The 22,209-nt window shown below is 49.9% G+C and overlaps 1 protein-coding gene across 1 annotated transcript; it reads left to right on the top strand.

Moving 5' to 3' along the window:
* The first annotated feature begins 8,031 nt into the window (after window positions 1-8,031).
* NOBOX (NOBOX oogenesis homeobox) lies at window positions 8,032-13,510 on the top strand. Its single transcript, XM_059656077.1, has 8 exons — window positions 8,032-8,209; window positions 9,625-10,149; window positions 10,518-10,687; window positions 10,908-11,029; window positions 11,273-11,358; window positions 11,552-11,783; window positions 12,108-12,412; window positions 13,062-13,510. The coding sequence occupies exons 1-8, from the start codon at window positions 8,032-8,034 to the stop codon at window positions 13,361-13,363; spliced, it is 1,920 nt and encodes a 639-aa protein (XP_059512060.1). The 3' UTR covers window positions 13,364-13,510.
* Window positions 13,511-22,209: the final 8,699 nt, after the last annotated feature.

Here is a 22,209-nt window from a genome sequence, read left to right as displayed (position 1 = left end):
TCCTTAGATGTTGCCAACACAGCGCCCGGGTTCCTGCCCCAACCTCTTCCCAGCTGGCCAATTCCCTGCCTGCTCCTTTCAAAGGCACCCTCTCCTTGCCTCCTTCCTCCCACCAGGCCCTTTAATGTCCTTTGTGTTTTAAGAAAGGCAGGAAGAGTCTTTGATTTCAAGCCGCTTTCCGCTCTGCAAAAATTCTGAGTCGAGGGAATGTGTGAAGGCTTAATCACCTGCCTAAGAACAGGGAAAAACGAACAAAAGTACGAATTAATTTCAACAAGTTCTCTTGCACGGTCTCTTTCCTACCTAGTTCTAGGAGATGGTGAGTGCCACTGAGAACCAAGGACGTCATCTGTGTTTTCTCTGCAGCCTCCCCGCTGTGCTGTGCACAGACTGTGCTAATGCACATCACAAAATGCATTCATAGAAGGATCAATGGGAGAGGCAGGCAGACAGAGTGGCTAGCAATCACACAGGTGGGTAGAAGTTCCTAGAGAAACTAGAAGAATCAGATTTATTGTGCAGTGGGAGGGGTTATGTTTAAAGATGTGAGACCTCTCAGGCAGCAGGGAAAAGCCAGAGGTGGAAGGAAAGCCCCGTTTCTGGTGAGAAGAGGCTATAACAAGTATAGAAACCGCGTTCCTGACCGCACACGTGTGAGTGCTTACTGCAGTTAACCTGCTCTTGTTCTACCCTTGTGTGCTAGTTGTCTGCGCAGCAGAAAAGCCGTCTTATCTCTGAGATTTCCAGACCAAGAGGAGCCAGATTCTAACCCGATATCCTGACTATCTCACAGCACGCAGCGATGCTGTCATCGGTGCCAGATGCCTTGACCAAGCAGAACTTTTCAATTGTTTCTAGGCACTGCGGAGAAGGAAGCAAATAGATATTTGGTGACCAGGAGAGAAGGCTAAGGCAGAGACAGTGATGCTCCCCAATATTCCACTTCCTCACCCATTTCCCAGCGCCCTGGCAGTTCATCGGGGCCACATGACTAGTTCAGGCCCAGGGAATATGAGCAGAAGGGAGGAGGTCACTTCTAAGCTAAGGCCACTGTCAGACCCTCAGCTCTGCCAGAAGGTCTGGGGAACGGGTGGGCTTTATAGACGATGGGTCACCCAGATGGGTCACCAGGGGTCTCTGATACATGGAGCAGGGTGCCTCACTGGCCGGTGCTGGGCACATAGTATGAGTGACCAATATGCCCCATGACTTCAAAGCACTGAGATATGAGGATTCACTCATCCTATTCTGCCCTGTCCTATCCTCTTTGCAATCTTCCCACCCCCTTGATTGGGGCCACACTGTACACATCCTCCATGGATGGCCATTTACGTACAAGCAGTCAATATTTAGGACCTAAAGAAGTTGTAAAACCACATTGCAGTCATCGTAAGTCACTATATACCACATGCTTTTGTCTAGAAAAATTCTTCTAATCGCATGACGGACAGCTTCAAACTACATGTGGTAAGGAAGTTTTTGGTGGGGAAAGTGGACAGTTCCCCTCAGGCTTTAGGGCCAGTAATCCAGGAGTCCCACACATTTTCAAAGCCACATAACTTCCTTTGCTATAGCAAGGTGCCCAGTCCTCTACCTTGTTCTATGGGACTTGGGCATTTGTTGGTTTACATCCCACTAATTTCTCCGTCTCCTAGAATCCCCTCACCCAGACTGTTTTCTCCTGTGACCAGAAAGAATGACAGACAGACCACCCAGCCTTGCTCAGTGAGTTCCAAACACTCTGAGGCATCCTGAGCTGTGTCAAAGGTCTTTCTCTACGTGAGCCGCACTGGTTTTATGTTATAGGCCATGTATGAGCCTGTATTTGGGGCGGGAACCAGGAGTCATTTAAAGACAGAGTTAGGTCATCTTCAGTTTCAAAGACCTAGAATTGTCACCCTGATGTCTGAGGACCTCAAAGTTCAGAGCCTCAAAAGGACCAAGGAGCCTGCTGACCATGACATGACACCTCCTTCCACGCTGTTCACCAGACCTGGAGGGCACCTGGGTCACGGGGGACAGGAGGACACACATCTATGTTCTGGGAGCACAGAGCTCTCTTCCCACACACAGAGGTCTCCTGGCAGAGCACCTTCCTTGGAGCCATTGACCCTGACCTGAACACCAGAAAATCGGCCAGCCACCGCCACAGGTGCAGTCAAAAGACACCTGTTCTCTTTCTCTCGCTAAAGCTGCCCTGCTGGCTTTTGTGACCACCGTGTCCCAGACCCGTACCCGCTTGGCGGCCTGCCTATTTCTGTGCCATGACCGAGACTGTAAAATCACAAAGACCAATCACCAATGGCAAAGGATTTTTTAAAAAGAGTGTGCAAGAGAAGCACAAGAGAAAGAACTCTTTCAAATTTGCTTTTTAATTTTGAAAAAATGTAGAGTTTTCAGTTAATTTTTTCCAACAGGTGGAAAATAAATTATGGCACTGCCACTCAATACATTCTGAAGACTGAAATATAGGCTATCCCCCCAAATGTATACACATACTCTGAATAATTATAAAGGCAGTGTTTATTAAAATACACTTCATTTTCAAAATTGAGCTATCAGCTGTTATAGTGCACATTTTGTACAATGTGTAAACATTTGGAGGGATGTATTTTTACAGCATATTTGAGGGGAGAAATGCTCAAAATTACAGAAGGAGTATAGTTACAATCATGTAGAACATACAAAACACAGTAATGGCAAACATACTGGAGGAAACACATCAAACTGTTAATAACTGATATTGTCGTTTGATGGCAAATTGTACTTTCTTCTTTTCTAATCATTGGCTATTTTCCAATGACTTCCTAATAAATTTGCATTCTCATCATAAAGGAGACATAGCTTTTGTTTTATTTTGAAAATACATTAGATATAAATTTCTCTGCTTGCCTATCTACAGCCTTGTGAAAGAAATAAGATATAATTTAAATCTAAATGTTTTAATATTACTGTCAACAAAAGGTTAGTCATGCTACTATACAAAAATATCATTTATGTGAATTAAATTTATCCAAGTCTAGGAGAACTGAACTTGAGGTCAGAACCCTGGGATCACCATTTTTTTTTATTTTTTTTTAGGTAATAGAAGATTCAAATGCAGTTGAAACTACTCTTACATTGTGTGTATGTGTATATATTCAGTCCTGTGCAACTTTATCTCCTGTGTAGGCTCATGTGACCACCCGTCCTGCTTCAGAAAAGTCCCATCACTTATTCCTGGTGCAGCCACAGCCCTCAAGCCCCTTGCCCTGCTCCCTAATTCCTCGCGATGGTGATCACTTTGGAGCAATGATCATTGACCCCCAACATGCAGATCACACTGCCAAGCCCTGGAGGATGGTGACACAAACATAATCAGATAGACAGGCCTCGCGGTTAGGAGGAAGGGTGGGAACCAGACGAACTGGGTTCAGATCTAGGGTGTGCCGCGGACCAGCTGTGTGACCTTTGTCAGGGTTCTCTCTGGGCCAGTTTCTTCAACCAAGTGGGGCCAACAGACCCTCCTAGGGTTGTTCTGAGGCTTCCATGAGCTGGTGTCGGTCATGCGAGGAGACAGTGCGTGGTCGCTACACCTGGGAACACCTGGGAACACCGGCCAGGTCAGCCCATGTTGGGCGAGGTGCTGTCAACGTAAACACAAGCCGGGAAGACGTGGGCGGAGCCACTGTTCTGCTGTGGAAGACGCGCTTCACCGGAAGGGGAATGTTGGGGCTGGGTTTTGAAGCATGAGTGAAACTTTAACAGAAATAAAAGGGAAGGGGAAGGTGCTTCATGCAGATAAAACGGGGAGATCTGTGGCCCTGAGGCATGAGCCTGGGACCTGACTGAGAGGCTAAAACCGAGGCTGTGAGGAGACTGCAGGGGTGGGGAGGGGACGTAGGCACAGAGGAAGCCCAGGTTTTGAGGGGTCCTGAGTCCACACTGTGATTAGCACCGCGGTTGTCAAACCTGGAGGAGACTGGACAGAGCAGGAAGAAGGAAGACTGCCTCCTAACCCAGGTGCATCCGGAGGGGGAGGGCGGATGGCAAGGAACTTTCTAATCAGGAAACTCGAGCAAAGGTGATTATTATTCGTCTGATTAAAACCAAAAGCAGCAGCAACCATGTCTTCAACGTGGTCGCTGTTCTTTTTAGAACAAGCATGTCAAACTCAAAGGCTACATGGCCTAAATAAACGAGGCATGTGGCCCACAGGCTGTGAGTTTGACATGCTTGTTTTAGAAGCATAAAACTGAGTGTTTGGGAATTAGCAGTTATTAGGCTAATTCATCCACAACCGAGAGGCCAGGGCAGTGCCCATGGAGCCAGGTGTTTCCAATGCCCTTCCCCGACCTCAAACCACCCTCTTCCAGGATTTCCAAAGGAAGCCAGTGGGCAGTCCCTCCTGGACGCTGGTACTCATTGATGTTTCTATATCTCTCACTCTCTCTTTTCCTCTCTCTGAAATCAATAAAAATATTTTTTTTTTAAAAAAGGGAAAGGCAACTTGAATTTGTTAATAGCCTAGCCCAAGCCCAACAAATTCAATTATTTGTGTTTGAAAAGGCTTATCTGATCATCTGGCCTTTTGCTTCTTTAGGCTCAGGATGTCCTGATCCCTGAAGGTGTTGGCCTCCCTAACTGAGAGGCACTTCGCCTCCTGCTGATTCCCTGGGGCCCTTCCCTCCCCTGTTTGCTGTGACTCGACCCAGGGCCTGCTCAGAAGTCTGCCTGCCTTTCACAACCAGATTCTTGCCTCTCTGGTCCAATGACCTGTTACCACCTACACTTTGGTGTGGCACCTAGGACAATAACAAGTTACCCTGTGTTTCTACTTTGAATTTTTTCTCAATCAGCCACCTTCCTCTGATTATTTTTCTCATTGTAGAAAGAGAGGGAGGAAGGGCAAAGAATGCTTATTCCACTTCCTTAACCTAATTATGTGGTCTACTCTACACAGACCGAAAACAATGATCAAGTTTATCCCGCAGTAGCATCAGACGTGTTTCTTTTAGTCCTGTTATTCTCATATCCGTGATCAGAAAAGATATTGGAATAAATGGCTCTTGCTAAGAGCCATTTAGTGTGGTGTACAGTTTGGCTCTGAAAACTAAGACACCAAAAAAGTGAAAATGGAAAAAACCCTCCCCTCTAAACCAGCTTGAGTATATGGACTTCCCTGAAAGATCATGAAGATGAAATGTAACCAAATAAGACAGAACTAAATACTCCCATGGACCCTGAAAACAACACCTCTTGTTCTCCCATAGTCTCCCTTCCCGACCTTCCCTTGAAGGTGACCCGTCAAGGATGATTTTACCAGCATCATCACAAATACAACACCTTCCCAACAAAACACATCCAGACATTTCTCTTCTGAGCTTTCTTCGGCCAATTTCACTTCTAGCCATTAAATCAAATTTTCATTTAAACAAAAAAACTATAGCATCTATTTTTTTTTAAATCACACAACAGCCAGCCAAGACTATCAAGAGAAAGACAACTTAGCCCAGCTAGTGTGGCTCAGTGGTTGGGCATTGACCCATACATCAAGAATTCGCCAGTTCGATTCCGGTTTGGGGCTCAGGTTGCAGGCTCCATCCCCAGTAGGAGATGTGCAGGAGGCAGCCTATCAATGTTTCCCTCTCATTGATGTTTCTATCTTTCTCACCCTCTCCCTTCTCTCTCTGAAATCAATAAAAATATATTGAATTTGTTAATATAGTCCAAGCCCAACAAATTCAATAATTTGTGTTTGAAAAGGCCAATGTCTTCAATTCCCTAAGCCCCGAGTGAAGTCTTTTATACAATTAGACGCTGTGTCTTTTAGTGTTTGGTGGCAGGGTGGTGCCCAGTCCATGGGTGACCCAAGTCTGCTTTTCTGACTTCCCCCAGGCAGAGGGCAACCAGACAGCGAGAGGAAATACAACGTTAATGATGGCAGAAAAGAATGATATATTCTGTGTTTGTTTATTAATTCTCACGGGAGGACACTTTTTCCATTGATTTTTAGAGAGTAGAAGGGAAGGAGGGAGGTGGGGGAGAAACATCAATGTGAGAGAGACACATGGACAGGTCGCCTCTCAAATGGGGCCGGGGATTGAACCTGCAACCCAGGTACTCACCCTTGACCGGGAATTAAACCTGTGGCCCTTCAGTGGGGCAGCTGATGCTCGAATCACTCAGCAACACTGGCGAGGGCAAGAATGATTTATTCTTATTGAATGCGGTAGGATAATCTAAGAAGTTAATCGTGCCCTGTTCGTGGCAGCAGACACCTCAATGAAGGACAAAAGGTCATTCCTTCCCCTACACAGGCCCCCACCATCCACTCCCAACCTCCCATTCCAGGCTGGTTTTAATCAGCTTTGTTTCTGCAAAGTCAATAAAAATCACCTGAGGGACTTGTTACAATGCCCATTGCTGGGTTCCTCTCTGGACCTACTACTTAACATTTCTGGGGATGGGGCCTGGAAGCCACATTTTTAACAAATTCCTTAAGAAATGCTATTCCAGGGGGTTTGGGGAACACTCATTGAGAAACACTTGAGTAAAAGAGACAAGGAAACTGGAATATTTGGGCGTAGGGGGAGGTGAGCTGAGGCTCACCTTTGAAGAAGGAACCAGACCTTGGGAGGCTCCTATCCCAGGCGGGGAGCTTGGTCTGGCATTTAACCTGGCTGTGCTTTTAACCTGCAACTCATCCTCTTGTGTCGTCCTCTCCAAGGACCCTCCTGTCCCCCTGGCCCTCAGGCTGGCGCACCAGAGGTTCCCGCTCCTCAGTGCCCCTTCTGAGCTATGCATCCTCCTAGCTCAGCACCGACCACACTGCACTGACATGGCCCACGTGTTGTATGTCTAACCTCCCCGCAGTGAGCTGCTGCAAGCGGTGAAGTGATTTATGCTCGGTGCCTGGCGGGCAGTAGGTGTCCTATAAATGTTCAGCAAGCAGACGATAGTGTTCCGTTTACAACCACGTCACCATCACCTGGTCCTGATTTTTCACACGGAAAGTGCTAGGCCACTCCTTGCTCACGGCTTGGTTTCTAGCCGAGGAACTGGGCCCCGTTTCTAAAGCCCTCCTTTACCAGGGGGCATTACCGGGGTCAGAATGAAACATCAGAAGCCTGAGCTTTTGATTATATTGTCCGTTTAAATGTTTTGTTTCAGAAAGAACTAAAGCTCTCCCACACTCTGCCCGAAGTCCCCACACAGGCGGAGCCCCTCCGAGGAGTTTAAGGCGCAGGAAAATGTACCACCAGGTGATTCTAGCATCGATCCCGCCGTGTCCAACGCAGAACACCTGACTTCCCTGCTGGCCGCCCCACTCCCCAGCTGCGAGCACCGGTTTCGGTCTGGCCAGCACCTCCCACTCAAGAGCAGACGTAAGAAAGGCAATCCGAATTTTAAATCTGAAACCATTTCACAAAGAAGGGAAGGGACGTTCCATGAAGGGGCAATCACAAAGGCCTCCCCGTGAGGTCTCCGTTATGAAACTCCCCTTCATTCTCGAAGCATAAAACTGACACCGGGGTAGCCGCATGAAAGCGAAACCTGAGCACCGAGAGCCTCCGTGGGGTTTACCGCGCGCACCTGTGCTCCGCAGTGCGCCCCACGCGCCGCCGCCGCCACCTACCTTGTAGCACGGCCCTCGCAGGATCTTGGGGGCTCATGAAGCCTGAGCCCTGGAGAACCTGGAGGGCAGCCCAGCGTTCGGGGGTCCTCTGCTAAGTGGCTCCAGCGGCCGCCTTCACAGTTCACAGGGAAGGGCTCTGTGTCCAGGACTCAAGCCACGACCAAGTCCATTACCGAGGCCCGCGCAGGGTGTCGGCGGCCCGGCCAGGCCCTAGCATCCGAGGGCGAGTCTCACCAACCCCGCCGCCCGCTCCGGTCCGCCCGCGCCCGCGCCCCCGCCCCCGCGAGGAGCTCTAAATCCACGAGGGAGCGGCGCCGCACGAGGCCCGCACCTGGCTTAGGCGCCGAGTGGGCGGCGCGGCCCAGCCCCGCGGGCCTCCCAGCCCGGAAGCTGCCCCCGCACCGGGATCCAGCATGGCCTCCCCCAGCGGCCGGCTGAGGGGCGCAGGCTCGGGCTCCCCGGCGCCCGTGCGCGCTCCGCACACCTGTCTGCCCCGCGAGGCTTCATTAGGCCGCGCCTGTGCAGCCCGCCGGCCCCACCGCGGCGTCCAGGCCATGGAACCCACCAAGGAGCCCCGCCGGGAACCGCGGGGTGAGCCGGGGCGCGGGGGCGGGCTGGGGCGCTGGCCCACCACCCACCTTAGGAGGCTCTTCTAGAGCTCGGGCAGGCCGCGGGCTGGGCCCCACTCCACCCGGTCCGAGGACCCCATCTCTCTACACGCGGAGAGAAGTCCGGGCCGGAGTCCTAGGACTGCTAGTCTAGTCCCAACATCCGTCACTTTTCTTATCTGATGCGTAGCATTAATTGAGCACCTACTATATACCAGGTGAGCTAGGCTACCAGCTCTGCCTCCCCCACCCAGCCTTGCCCCTTCACCCCCGTAGAGGCCTGTCCATGCTCCACCAGCTGCAGGTCCCTCCTGGGGGGCAGGCCCATGTGCACTCAGGAAACTGTGACAAAGCACCTTGGCCCATCTTACTACACACGCTCAGGGAACGTCATTCCTTAAGACATTCTATCTCATGCAATTTCGTTAGAGTAACAATAGTACTAAGTCACTAGTTAGTGACTTTGTATTTGTTAGTGACTATGCATTTGTAAATATTCCAATTTATTTGGAAACGATGACGCAGCATCCTGAGTGGAGGATTCTGGGGTTCTGAGTAATGGGGATGTGGTGGGGGGAGGGTTTGGTGGCCAGGAGGACTGTGCTTGGGGATTAGGAGCACTTGCCCTGTGATCTGGGCAAATGACTCACCTTTCTTGTCCGTGTTTCAGTGTTAGAAGGAGATGTGGACAGTGCCTCCCTCGAAGGGTTCAGATGCCACTAATCTATGGAAGGTGCTAGCACAGGGCCTGGTGCACCTGGAGAAGTCAGAGCTCAGGGCAGGCAGCTTGGAGAGTGTCAGCAGCGTCACCCTCCCTCCCTTGTGTAAGGACAGCGGCCCGGGCCTGGTCCCCTGTGTGAGGTTCCGCTTCTGGGGAAGGACAGGGGTGCGGATAGCCGTGAGGAGGGCTGGCAGGGCAGAGTGACTTCTGTGGAAGGTGAGGGGTCGTTCCTGTTGTCTCCTTTGCTGTCCTTGCCTGGGCTTCAGGAGGCCATCCAGTGCCGCCCTGGCCCTGCTCTAAGCCACAACGTCTGGATCTACGGCAGGAACAAAAGCTCGTTTTAGAAACAGAATCTCTCTGCCCAGTCTACCCCAACCCCAACATCTGTCCCTTAGAAACACTGAACAGATGCCTGTCCTTCAAACTCACCTTCCAGGTGGCAGGAAACTAGCAGGGCGCCCACAGGAAGTTGGTCCCCCCATTAGGATACCCTCTGCCATCTGTGTAGATGAGCCAAGGCCCCTTAGAGTTGCCTAGACTCTTCAAAGCAGTGGCTCATCTACTTCAGTCCTCACAATAGGCAGGTTAGGAAGCTATGCCTGGAGCTAATTCTGTACATGGACAAATTCAAGCTTAAGCTCAAACCAGAAACCAGTTACAGTGCTCGTTCCCCACAGGCCAGGAAGGTGGAGGCAAGCCCCTGGCAGCGGGGTCGGAGAAGGAGGGACCGCCACGGAGTCCAGCCCCCGCCACTCAGGAGGTCCCACGTGGGGAGCCGCCCCCCTCCTGCGCTGTCCTGGGAGAGAAGACGCCACCCAAGGCCCCCGACGCCAGGGGAGCATGCCAGCCACCGGGCTCTGTCCACAAAGACAGAACCCTGGTCCCGCCCCGCCCCCAGCCGCAGGGAGACGGGTGTTCCGTCCCCAGGAGAGAGGCCAAGGCAGGGAAGAGGTCCTTCGCTCCGGGCTCCGGGAAGCAGAAAAAGTCTGTCGCCACGGGTCCAGTCTCCATGTCACCTCCCCGCGTCACTAACTCAGCCCGTGACACCAACAACCCAGTGCCCTGTGGGTCAGGCCGGGGGCCCTGCCACCTGGCCAACCTCCTCAGCACATTGGCCCAGAACAGCCAAAACACAGACCAAAAGAAGCCCCTAGAAGTGACCTGCCAAGTGCGGAAAAAGACTCGAACCCTGTACCGCTCAGGTGAGTCCCTGAAGGTGAGAGTCAGCCTGGGGTCTGGGGTCATCTCTGGGAAAGGTGCGCTCAGCAGGGAACGTGGCCCGCGAGACTGGAGGGTGGTTTGCTTGCACATTGCCTGTCCTGGACCCTCTTGGCCTGTGGCGGGGCCACGGCCTGTCAGGGCTGGGGGTGCATCAAAGTGAAATTGAAAACAGGTTGGAAAGGTTAGGCCCCACCCACAAAGCCCGAGGAGAGGAGGCCCCGCCCAGTGGGAAACAGCTGAGAGACTGGGGAGCCCTGGGCTGGGCCGGTGGTCCCATCTGGCAGGCGTCCTTCTCCTCTCCTGCCACATCCCTGGGGTTGGTATTCATGGGAGTTTCTCCTCCTTCCAGACCAGCTGGAGGAGCTGGAAAGGATATTCCAAGCAGACCACTACCCTGACGGTGACAAGCGCCGGGAGATTGCCCAGACAGTGGGGGTCACCCCCCAGCGCATCATGGTAAAGGGGCTGGGCAGGGACGGGTGGAGGAGAATCCACGCTGGGCCTCTGGACAGCAGGCAGGTGCGCAGCACCTCTGGCTCGGGCTGAGGTTACAGCTCTTAGGGCTGTGTTCTTGCGTGTCCACATCCCTGCGGCCTAGAAAGCGAGAAGGGGAAAGGCTGCTAGAGGGACCTTCTATGACACCAGCCTCACAGGCGGCATCTGCAGCGCAGCGGTGAGGTAGCTCCTCACGGGATAGTCAGGACGGCTGAGCTCCTGCCCCTTCCTCAAGCTCTCCTAGTGTCTCTCCCTGCAGGTGTGGTTCCAGAATCGCCGGGCAAAGTGGCGAAAAGTGGAGAAACTGAATGGGAAGAAGGACAAGGACAGTCCTGCAGGTCCAGCCCCTGCCAGCGGCCAGGACAGGTGAGTTCCTCCTGCTGGGTCATCCCCGGAGGTGGGAAGAGGGGTCCAAGCTGGGACCTGGGTCTCAAAGTCTGGGCGTTGAGGCTGGAGCTGCTGGCTAACATTTAGGGGCTTTGGCTGCATGGGATGGGGCAGTGGCCAGTGCCTTGGAGGGAGGCAGGGGCTGTCCCTTTCCTGGCACCGAGGCCCCGATCTATGTCCAGGGACCATTCAAAGTAGAACCTTCACTCTGTCTGCCTCCAGCTCTGCTGCTGAGCTGCCACCTGCTGTGCCCATGGACCCGGAGCCTGGTGCCTTCCCTCAGGAGCCCCCTCTAGACACACTGCCAGGTGAGCTGACCCCCTTCTGAGGATTATCTGGGGGGGGGGAGATGACAGGAAGACAGTGAAGACAGAGGGGCTTTCTTGGTAGGCATGGGAGTGGCCCAAATCCCTCTGCTGTCCTGCATGTCTACCTTCCAGCAACCCCAAGTCTGCCTCCCCATTCTCTTACCTTCACAACCCTCGTGTCTTCTGCTCCTAGAGCCCCCCATGCTTCTGACATCTGACCAGACTCTGGCCCCAACCCAACAGAGCGAGGGTGCTCAGAGGGTGGCAGTGACCCCACCACTCTTCAGCCCCCCGCCTGTCCAAAGGGCCAACCTTCCCTTCCCCCTCGGCTCTGCCCACACCCCCCAACTGATGCCTCTGCTGATGGACACACTTGGCAGTGACAGCAGCCACAGAGATGGCTCCTGTGGGTCCTGGGGGACAAGGTATGGAACCAGTGGGGGTGGCCACTGAGTTATCTTGGGAAGGGTTTCAGAGCAGAGAGGGGCTTGGGATGGCAAAGGGTTAGCCGAGAGGAGCAAGTAAATGTGAAGCAGTAAATGTGAAGCGGGTGAAAGGGGTGGAAAGGGTAGGCTATCTCAGCATTAAAGCAGGAATGAGGCGAGAAGCTGGGAGCAGGCAGAGGAAGAGGAGGTGGCGGCAGATGGGGCCTGGAGGTGGGGAGAGGGGTGAGGAGAAGGCACTGGCCTACTGTGTGGTCAGAATGAGGAGGCCCCCCAACCCTCACAAATGCTTCCCTGTCCCCACAGTGTCACCCCGCCCCCTACCTGCTCATACCTGGAAGAGCTGGAACCCCAGGATTACCAGCTGAGCAACCAGCCGGGACTGTTCCAGGTCTCCCAGGCTCCGCAGACCCAGCTTTTCCAACAGCCTCAGCCCCAGTTTTCCTATCTGCACCCCTTCCCCTTCTCCACGCCCAGCTCACTGACGCCCCCGCTGCCAGAAGACACTTTCTTCCCACCGCCTTCCGGCCCCAATGGGGGGACCTCACAGGGCTACTTCCCAGCGCCCCCGGCAGGGCAGGGCCTGCTGCAGCCGCCTGCTGGGAGCATGGGTGAGTTCAGGCTGGAAGGGAAGGTTCCCGTGGTGACTGAGGAAGGTGAGAAGAGACAGAGGCCTCATTACCGGGGAGGCTGGGGCAGGGCGTGGTGCGAGGGAAGCTTTTTTCTTGCCACGGGGGTCTTTTTCCTCAAGTTTCTCAGAGGCTACCGAGCAGAGAGAGTCAGCCAGAGAGCTTTGGAGTTAGGAAAACCAAAATTTGAAGTCCAGCTCAGCAGTTTCCAACTCTCCTGGGCCCCAGGTTCCTGTGCTCTGAAATGGGAATATGATTCCCCTATCATGGAGGCACCTGATGAAGAGGAGGAATGACATGAGGGCGCAGAGTAGCTGGCGGCTAATGCGAGTGTTCTGATGGGCCGCTGGGCCTCTGAGAACCTGGAAGCAGCCATCTGATGACTAAATTCCAGGAGAAGGGGAAGAGTGGCCAGTGGGTTTGGGTCTCCTTGCTGGCACAGTGCACTGTGTCCAGGCCCGAGTCTGGAGCATGCCTGGTCCTCAGGGGAGCTCCTGGTGCCAGTCTGCCCCCTAGACTTGCGTGGGGTCCTAGCCTGTGTGTCGGAGGAGGCAGATGTTCACAGCACGTGCTGAACTGTGGCTGGTGCCTCAGTCCTGTCTAATTACTCCTATGTTCTTTGACCCCACAGGCACAGTGCCCTGGAATGACCCTTGCTGGCCAGAACTGCCCTTCCCTGGTCCCTTCTGTCCCCAAGCTCTGGGGCACCCCTCAGGAGGGGACAGCTACTTTTCCGATCTGTTTCCGGCTCCCTATGCTCACCCTGTGAGCAGACAGCCTTCTCCAGGGCCCAGCCGGCTGCCTGACGGGGCCAGGCCAGGAGCTGGACCCTTACCCAGCAAGGCCTCCAGTGAGCAGCCCACGGCCACTGTGGAGCAGCATTTGGCACCCGAGGAGGCCCGAGAGGAGGACAGAAACAGCCACGGCCCCTAGTCCTAGGGCCACATGTCAGACAGGCTGCTGGGTGGAGGGGTTGGGGCGCCATCAGGGAGATGGCGGCAGAAGCATTAGGAAAGACTGGGGGCTGTGTTGACTGGGGTGCAAGTTGGACATGCTCCTGTGTGAGCTCATCTTGCTGGGTGCTGGTGTGAGGAGGGAGGTACTGGCTCTACCCGACTCTCCACACCTCTGTACGGTGTCGGCCCTGAAGGTGATGGCGGGTACCACTTAGGAACTCTGTATCAGCGTGTGTTGTTTCCTTTCCTGGCCAGACACATGAGCCAGAGTGTTCACTGTAAGCAGTAAATGAGTGTGCTGCTGGTTTCTCTCTGTGATTACTGTCTCCCCACTCACACTGAGCTCCAGTCCCAGGTGAGGTCGCCGCTGGGCGTGATCACGTGCAGCTGGCACCCTCCCTGGCCTGTCTCTCCTGCTGGAGGAGAAACTGGGCATTTGGGGTCTTGTCTTCACTCCTGCTATTAAGCCATGCTCTCTGGAATTTGGACTCTGGAGGGACAGGGTTACAAAAGAAGCCCAAGCATATTTCAGGGTCAGTCTCTCCAAAGCATATTTTTTGGCGGGTGGGGGGTGCTAAGAAGAGGATGCTCTTATATATAGTTAGCACCCCACATCGGATAGTCCCACAGTGCCCCCTACATTGGGGGGCATTCTGGACCTCTAATGATGATTATTGGAAAATACACATCCTCTTGATGTCATCATCCTCTCAACAGTGCAAGCTCAGGGCTTTGCCATTGACCAGAGCAGAATCCTTCCTTGCAGACTCCAGGAAAAAATGTCTCCCCCATCTAATTTAAGTTTTCACTGTCACAATGTTTCCACCAGATGGCAATCTACCACCAGTTTCTCTGTGGCCTTAAACTGGTGGTTTACAGCAGCGATTTTCAACCTTTTTCATCTCATGGCGCATGTAAACTAATGACTAATATTCTGCGGTACACTAAATATATTATTTACCAATCTGACAAAAAATACGTTTAATTTTGATTCTTTCATACTGGACAGCTATTGTGTTGGCTGTTGTCATTTCTTTATTTGACAATCTAAGGGAAAAGAGGTCAGTGCCCCAGACTAGTCAGGTATTGCATGCTTTAAAAATTTTTGCAGCACACAGGTCGAAAATCACTAGTTTGCAGTAAGAAAGCCCATTCTAATTCTTCCAAAAGCCCTAGAGCCACGAACATCAGATTCAAAGATATTAAAGTCATTTGGATTGTAGCTTACCAGATAAAATGTATGATGTCCAGTTACATTTGAGCTGCAGATAAACAAATCCTTTTTTAGTATAAGCATGCTTCCTACAATAGTGGAGTGTCCTGTATTTTTATGTATGCTAAATCTGGCAATGCTGGTTGTAGCACTTTGCTAAGGACTCTACATCCATGCTAACATCTTGATCCAAACAGAGGTCGTCTAGGAGCCGGCCTCTGTATCTCGGCTCAGCTTTTTGCAGTTCAGGCTCCTGAGCAGCTGGATCATGGTGTGAACCCAGTTCATAGAAGACTCCCCTCCCTCCTGCCATTATAACCCTCCATCCAGGCTCCACATGTGTCTAAAAAAATGCTCTAAAATCTATTGGATTCCTATTATATTTTCTGTTCCTGTTAGCTACATATTACTGAGATAGCCCATTAGAAGTTATTTTTAAACACCTATTTTAACATCATTTGCATAAACGGAGCACAGAAAAACAGGAAGCAAAATACAATTTGACTTCTATTGATTTCACTCCAAGTCCTAAACGGTCTTTATGAATTAAGAATAAGTCTGATTTCCGGGAAGTACATCATTTTCATTCACCCAGAAGTGTTATTTTAGTTCAGAGAGAGATTTATGGTTTTTATATTTGTGGTTTGGTTCACACTGTTCTTTCAAAAATACCCTCTCATTCGAGTTTCATCACCAAGTCCTCAGAAATAAAGGCAGCTGCATGTTTCGGCATTCAGTGGGATCTACAGGATCTACAGTCCCGGGCAAACACAGATACGTGAAAGGTCTTTCCGGCTTGCAGGGAACCGACAGTCTTGTCCAGGAGTCTGGCCACAGGTGCCCAGTTAGACTGCAGGAGGGCAGAGCTGTGCAGGGTCAGCCCCAAGAACCAAGTGTGACCAAGGTCCCAAAGGTGGGCAGCCATGTCTGCTGGAACTGAGAATGCTGGAGTCTGAGGCATCACTCCTACAGGAAGAACCCAATTAAGATAAGCAGAGCAGGAAAGAAAGGATACTTCAGGCAGAAGGCACAGTGAGCGTGAGGCCACTGAGACTGGAAAGATGATTAAGGAGGGGTTCAGAGTGGCTGGATTTGTATAGATAAAGCCAGTGGGAAGGCTGTAGTAGAAGATCTGAGAAGCACTGGCAGGTTTAAGGTGTGGGCATATCTTGTTCAAATTTGTTTTAGACAGACAGATGGAAAACATGACTAGAGGCTTAGAGGAAGCTGGGAAACAAGATAGGGCTACGGTTTGAGTCTAAGTGAGAGATGATGGAGAGAGAATAGGGCAGATTGGAGAAATACTTAAAAGAGTCAGGCTCAGTTAATAGGATGAAAGTTCATTGAAAGGAACTGAAGAGAAAGGAAAGAAGATGGACACTTTGGTAACTAAGAAATGCTGTTAATTGAGAAAGGAAATAATGGGATGGAGCCGATTTGGGGAAGGTAGACCACTCTGTATGCTGAGCGGAAGTTCCTGTAGTTATCTGTGTGGACACATCTAGTGAGAACAACATGGAAGTAGGTCTGTGGGGCCTCTTCAGCGTAGAAAATGCTAATTAAGGTCAAGAGACCACACCAGATTGCTCAGGCAGAGCACCTGGCATGAAGAAAAGTTGTCTTGGAAGAGACTCGTGGAAACACCAAATAAGACGAGGAGAATGGGGTGGGAGAAAAGGGGCTGCTGAGACTGATGAGGAAAGACTGGGGTGCAGATGAAGAGCTGGAAGGGCTGTCAGATGGGGAGGGATCAAGCCCCATGGGGTCAAAGTCTGGAGAGGAAGGTGGACAAGTAATTGTGCAAATTAGATATAATTATCCTAATTTTCAGAGGAGGTACGGAGGTTTATATGATTTCCTAAAAATGCCTTAACCAACTCAAGATAAAAGTCTTTTGAGTTTATTTTCCACATCACCAAATGCAGACAGAGGAGTCTTGCTTCCTGAATATATCACTTAAGAAACTGGACAAGCCTTAATAGGTGCATGTGTACTTATGACAGCCAATTCTGTGTGTTTGTATGTTTACAAGACCATGAGGAACTGAAATACTTTTCCCAGAAATTGGTCCTCAGACAAAATATTAATTATGATGGTAATAATTTATTTATAATTTATTGTGTATGTAGCTCTCTAATAGGTCATTTCATTTCATGACAAATCTATATGGCATTTTTTTTAAATTTTTCTTATAAGGTAGTATTCATGTGACTCAGAGAGGTTTAAGTATTTGCCCAAAGTTGCAAAAGAAACAAGTATTGGTCAGAAGGTGCCAACTTCAAGCAGTATATTTTGATAGTTTTAGAGGGAGATGACAAAGAAGGTCAGAAGGTGGGGCTGAGTGTGGTAAAACAATAGGTGCAATCTAGATTAGATTTAGAATCCTCCATAGACCCTAGGTCTGTGTTTAAATAACACACTCAGCCGGCGTGGCTCAGTGGTTGAACCCTGACCTATTACCCAGGAGGTCACATTTTAATTCCCGGTCAGGGGACATGCCAGGGTTGGGGGCGTGATCCCCAGTAGAGGGTGTGCAGGAGGCAACCCATCAATGATCCCCTCTCATCATTGATGTTTCTATCTCCCTCTCCCTTCCTCTCTGAAATCAATAAAAATGTATTTAAAAATAAATAAATAACACGGCACTGTTTAGTTTGATTTAAAAGAAACAAGAACATTGTGTGAGACAGGAGAGGGCGAAGAGAGCAGTGAACAGGAGGGTCCATGTTGCAGAGCTGGAAAGGGATTGGAATGTATAGAAAGAACAGGCCAAGAGGGAAGTGAAGTGAACGTAGGAGCAACAAGAAAGAGGCAGATGGAGAGGGCTGGATGGCTAGATGGGGTACAGCTGTGACCAGTCTTACCTGGTAGATGATAGGGCAGTGGTTCTCAACCTTGGCTACACATTAGAATCACCTGGGAATCTTTTTAAAATCCTGATTTCTGGGCCTCACCCTCCAGAAATTCTGTTTCTTTGTTATGGGGTGGGGCCACAGCATTAGTAACAAAGAAACAGAATTTCCAGAGGATGAGGCCCAGAAATCAGGATTTTAAAAAGATTCCCAGGTGATTCTAATGTGCAGCCAAGGTTGAGAACCACTGTGATAGGGGTAAAGAGGAGACAGTCAAAGCTGAGATCCTGATAGCACTCCTACAGAAAGACGGCAGGTGAAAGGATGGGAGAAGGCATGCCCTTGGGGAAGTCTCCAGTGCCCAGGTGTGAGCTATTGAGACTAGAATAGTGGAAGGGAAACAGAGGTAAGCAATCTCGGTGAACTACGAATCAGCAGAACCTGATTGTGTGGGTGGAGAGGAGAGAATGTCAAACTGACTCCTTGTTTCAGAGCCCAGGCATCTGGGAGTATGACTTACTAGCAATGGAAGTCTAGAAGTGTTGGTTTCTGCCTCAGCATTATGGTGCCTGCATTTGTAACTTTCCCACTTTATCTGCTTCTTCGTCTCATCACTCTGGTCTACTTGCCTCAGGTACATTCCTCCTGCCATAGGTTCTCATTATCTGGGAATGGAGTTTCCACCCCTGGAGATTCCTGGGTCCTTCCCAGTTCACTTTTACCCTGTTGCTGCTTATGTGGCCTCTTCCACCGAATTCTATGCCATGTGTCCTCCCTAGACTGGCACCCTCACCCCATCATATCCCAGCAGCCTGTTGGGAATATGGGGTCCCTTCTGAGCTATCAGCAACAATAAGCCTTTACTCTTTCTAAGCATTCCATTTTGTCCACTTTTTCATTATATCTTCATTTTCTTACCTATTCACTTTGGTTAGGCTTTTCTGTTACTTCCTATAATAATTATTTGAATTGGTGAAATCGAGTACATTTTCATACACAGTGCACTAAAAATTGTCCCCAAACCAATTTAAAGGACTACGGTCAAAGTCTTAAAAAAATATTATACACACTCATTTTCCTTGGTTTTCAACTAGAAAATTCCTCTTTCCCCTTTTCTCCACTTTTATTTGTTAATGCCTGTATTGCTGTATTTCAAGGAGGAAGCCCAGTCTTCTAGTAGAGATGCTCTAGTCCTCCCCACCTTAAAAGCTAAACAGCCACCTCTTCACACACACTCACACATGTGCACACACATGTGCATGCACATACACTCCTGAGTTCTTTGAGGCCAAACCACACCCTATCTTTATTTCCAGTTGGTTGCCTGGCCCAGCTCAATTCTATCACCAAAACCTGCTTATTAACAATTCCACAAGTCTTGCCACCTGCTCCTCCCATGCTCTCAGAAATAATCTGCCTATCCACATTGTGTTGACTCAATCTTTACAATTTATGGCAAGTCACCTTCAACAAACTCAACAGATTATCCTCTTAAGCCCTAGATGTGAACACCAGGCTGCTGTAACCTGTAGTTTATAACTAACTGGCTGTGTGACGTTAGGCAAACCATCTCCTTTCTCCAGATTCCACTGTCGCCTCCAACAGGGGATGAATTGCTCATCCTCACCACAAGCTGATCTCAATAAGAAAACGCCAGAACTGGCTGCGTGAGTTCCACTGAAGGCCCTAACCTTTCTTTGCCTCCTGCATTTCCCTTTTCTCCCTGAGACTGCTTCTCGGGCGGAAGTCTTTCTTGCTGGACTTGTGGACTCTACCATGGTACCCATGGTCCCTCACCCTCAGCCACCCTTTCCCGAAGAGTCTGAACTTCCTGGCGTCCAGGAACCCCTCGGTCTGTGGTCCATCTCATGCAGTGCCATAATCTGATCTGACTCCCACCCCCCTGAATTTCCATTTGCATTGTTCAGAGGTAATTGCTTCTCTGAAATGCTCAGATAACTGCCAGGAAAATATTTATCTCTTCATTGGTGCTCCTGGAGGACTTTGTGGGCCAGACTGGGCCCCGCCCTGTAGCAGGCTCTGCCCTCAGGCCCGTGACTCACTCACTAAGCAGCAGGGATCAGTAGTCACTCCCTCACCGGCTCAGAAAACGTTTACAGCACACACCAACCCAGCTCCTTTCCTCCACACATGCCCGTTCACCAGCCACCCAGAAAGAGTAAACAACACGCCCACTCACCCGCACGCCCTGCGTCTGTCTTCCTGGTGACCGAAGCCTCATTTTCTGCTGTTCCTGGGAACTCTGCAGACTGAATGGATGCTTTGCCTGAATCTCTTCCAAGGAGGAGGCTAGAGAAAGTTCTACTCCATAACTGTAATTTAAAGTGGGTGGGTGGGAAGAAGTGGGTCTAAAACTATTTAAGTATAAAGACTGTTCTCAGTGCGTTTGAACCAGATCTGAGTTTGGCATCCATTTCTCTTTAGCTCATTTACTTGTAACCTTTGGCCCCTCTGCACACCTGATTTCAGAGTCAGACGATTACATTAAACAGGCAGCTCTTGAGTCATGTTTACAGCAATTGTGGCTCCCCAGTCACTGAATTGCATTAGTGATGGAGCCAAACCCTCACCAAGATATTTATGTGCAGGACTGAAAACCACAAACACACACAAGGCTCCAGGACCTGTCTTAGGCGGTGGGTGAGGAGCACTGTCTATAAAAGGGCCACACTACCAAATCCTGGATTCCTAATTTGGTCTCATTTCTGAGAAGAGGTTATGATAAGGGCAGCACCACTAAACACTTAAAAGCACACACACTATTTCTGGATAGAGCCACAGAAGGAAATCAGGTTTATGTGAGGGGGATAAATATGTGTGTGAAAGAAGGGGCCCAGTGAATGGAATTCCTTTAGATTTTCAAAGACTTTTAAACAACTTCTATCCTGAAGGCCAATTAAAAAAAAAATTGGTCATCATACAACCAAAGTCCATTTTTTTTTTTTTTGTATCATGGATATAGAAGTTGTTTAAGGAGACAGAAAATTAAATTAAGGGAAATAAGTACATCTTAATCTGTGAGCCTTCCCAATATTAACATGTAGGCTGATCTTATTAAAATCATTACAAATAACCACAACAGAGCAAGTCGTGTTCAGTAAAAATCTGGCTCGTGAGGAGGAGGCAAAAGAGATGATGGAGGTGCAGTGTGGCCCAGTGCAGGAAGGAAATGGCTCACAGATAGCTATACGGCTTATACTCCAAGCATGTCACAGTTCAGCAAAGGGGCTATAGAGAGGACTGATGTTAATATCTGCTGAAGACACTGCCCTGTGCATGGCTTTGTTTAAAAAAACCAATGAAACCCTGCATATTTGTATATGTCTCAAATGTAGTTCTGTCCAAAAAATGTTGGTTTATGGTTGTTTTCACAATCATAAGAAATTGCTGTGTTTCTAAGACAATGATGCCAATTAGAATTAAAAAATAAGTTGAGTCAGTTCTGAAAATTTGCAGAAGAAATGGATAATGAGTGGACCTGGACCTGATTTTGTGAAACCCAAAGTATAGAAAGTTTAGTAATTCAACTGAAGAGAGATGACTCATATATGTTTTGTTATTCGATTGTGTGTGTGTGTGTGTGTGTGTGTCTTTAACACCAAGGACCTAAAGGTAGGTAGAATCCTATTGTCTTTCAACTTCACAGATGAGGTGATAATACCCCAATTAAACAAATACATGTTAAATACCTAAAGATGGTTTTGGTCTTTCAGAAGTCAGCTTCAAAGGTGCTCAGAAAGCCTTAGCAACTTCAAGTAAAGAAGCAGTCATTCAACCAAAAAAGAAGTATTTGCCTGTGCATCATTCAGAAGTTAATATTTTACCTCTCTGGGAAAATTTTCCTGGAAAATATAAGGTTGGATATGGTTCTGTTTGAGTCATATGGCCAGTATTCAAATACTGGTTTGAACAAATAATTTGGATTATAATTATTGTTATTGCTGTTAAGAAAAACAAGTTGTTAGTTTACTTATAACATATACATATTATACCATCTACACAAATAAAAGACAAACATGCAAATTGACCATACCTTCACTATGCTTTAAGCCACTCCCACCAGCCAATCAGAGCGACTATATGAAAATTAACCCAACCAAGATGGCGGCCGGCAGCTACGGAGCTGGAGCAAGCAGGAGGCTTGGTTGCCCCAATGATGGAGGAAGCCAAGCTTCGCGCCTGCCGCGGCCAGCTCTGAGCTCCACTCAAAGCAACAAAGTTTCAATTATAGAAGGTAAATAAACCCCAGACACCTGCTTTTAGCCAGCCATGGCCACGGAGCTGGAGTGAGCAGGAGGCTTCCCTCCCTCCCACCCCCCCTGGCTGGCTCTGAGCTCCACTCAAAGCAACAAAGATTCAATTATAGAAGGTAAATAAACCCCAGAATAAAAAAAAGAGAGAGAGAGAAAGGAGAGGCTGGGAGCTTCTGTCACCAGCGGGCTTGGCTAGCCTGAAAATGGCCCTCAGCCCCTCACCCAGGCTGGCCAAACCTACATGGGGTGAGGGTCCCCACTGGGGGCGGGGGGGGGGCTTGGCCAGCCTGCAAACAGCCATCAGCCCCTCAACCAGGCTGGCCAGGCACCCCAGTGGGGACCCCCCTACCCTAAAGGGGGTGTGGCCAGCCTGAAAACAGCCATCAGCCCCTCACCTAGGCTGGCCAAACCTCCATGGGGTGAGGGTCCCCACTGGGGAGGGGGGGCTTGACCAGCCTGCAAACAGCCATCAGCCCCTCACCCA

This window comes from Myotis daubentonii, chromosome 10 (genome assembly GCF_963259705.1).
Source record: "Myotis daubentonii chromosome 10, mMyoDau2.1, whole genome shotgun sequence".
Lineage (NCBI taxonomy): Eukaryota > Metazoa > Chordata > Mammalia > Chiroptera > Vespertilionidae > Myotis > Myotis daubentonii.
Note: the sequence above shows the minus strand (reverse complement) of the source record. Positions and strands in the feature narration are given on the sequence as shown.

Excerpts from the sequence above, each read along its gene's own strand:
- NOBOX (XM_059656077.1), top strand. The coding sequence starts at position 8,032 with ATGGCCTCCCCCAGCGGCCGGCTGAGGGGCGCAGGCTCGGGCTCCCCG. Across the intron at positions 10,150-10,517 it reads TCGAACCCTGTACCGCTCAG|ACCAGCTGGAGGAGCTGGAA; the intron begins GTGAGTCCCTGA and ends TCCTCCTTCCAG. Across the intron at positions 12,413-13,061 it reads GCCGCCTGCTGGGAGCATGG|GCACAGTGCCCTGGAATGAC; the intron begins GTGAGTTCAGGC and ends TTGACCCCACAG.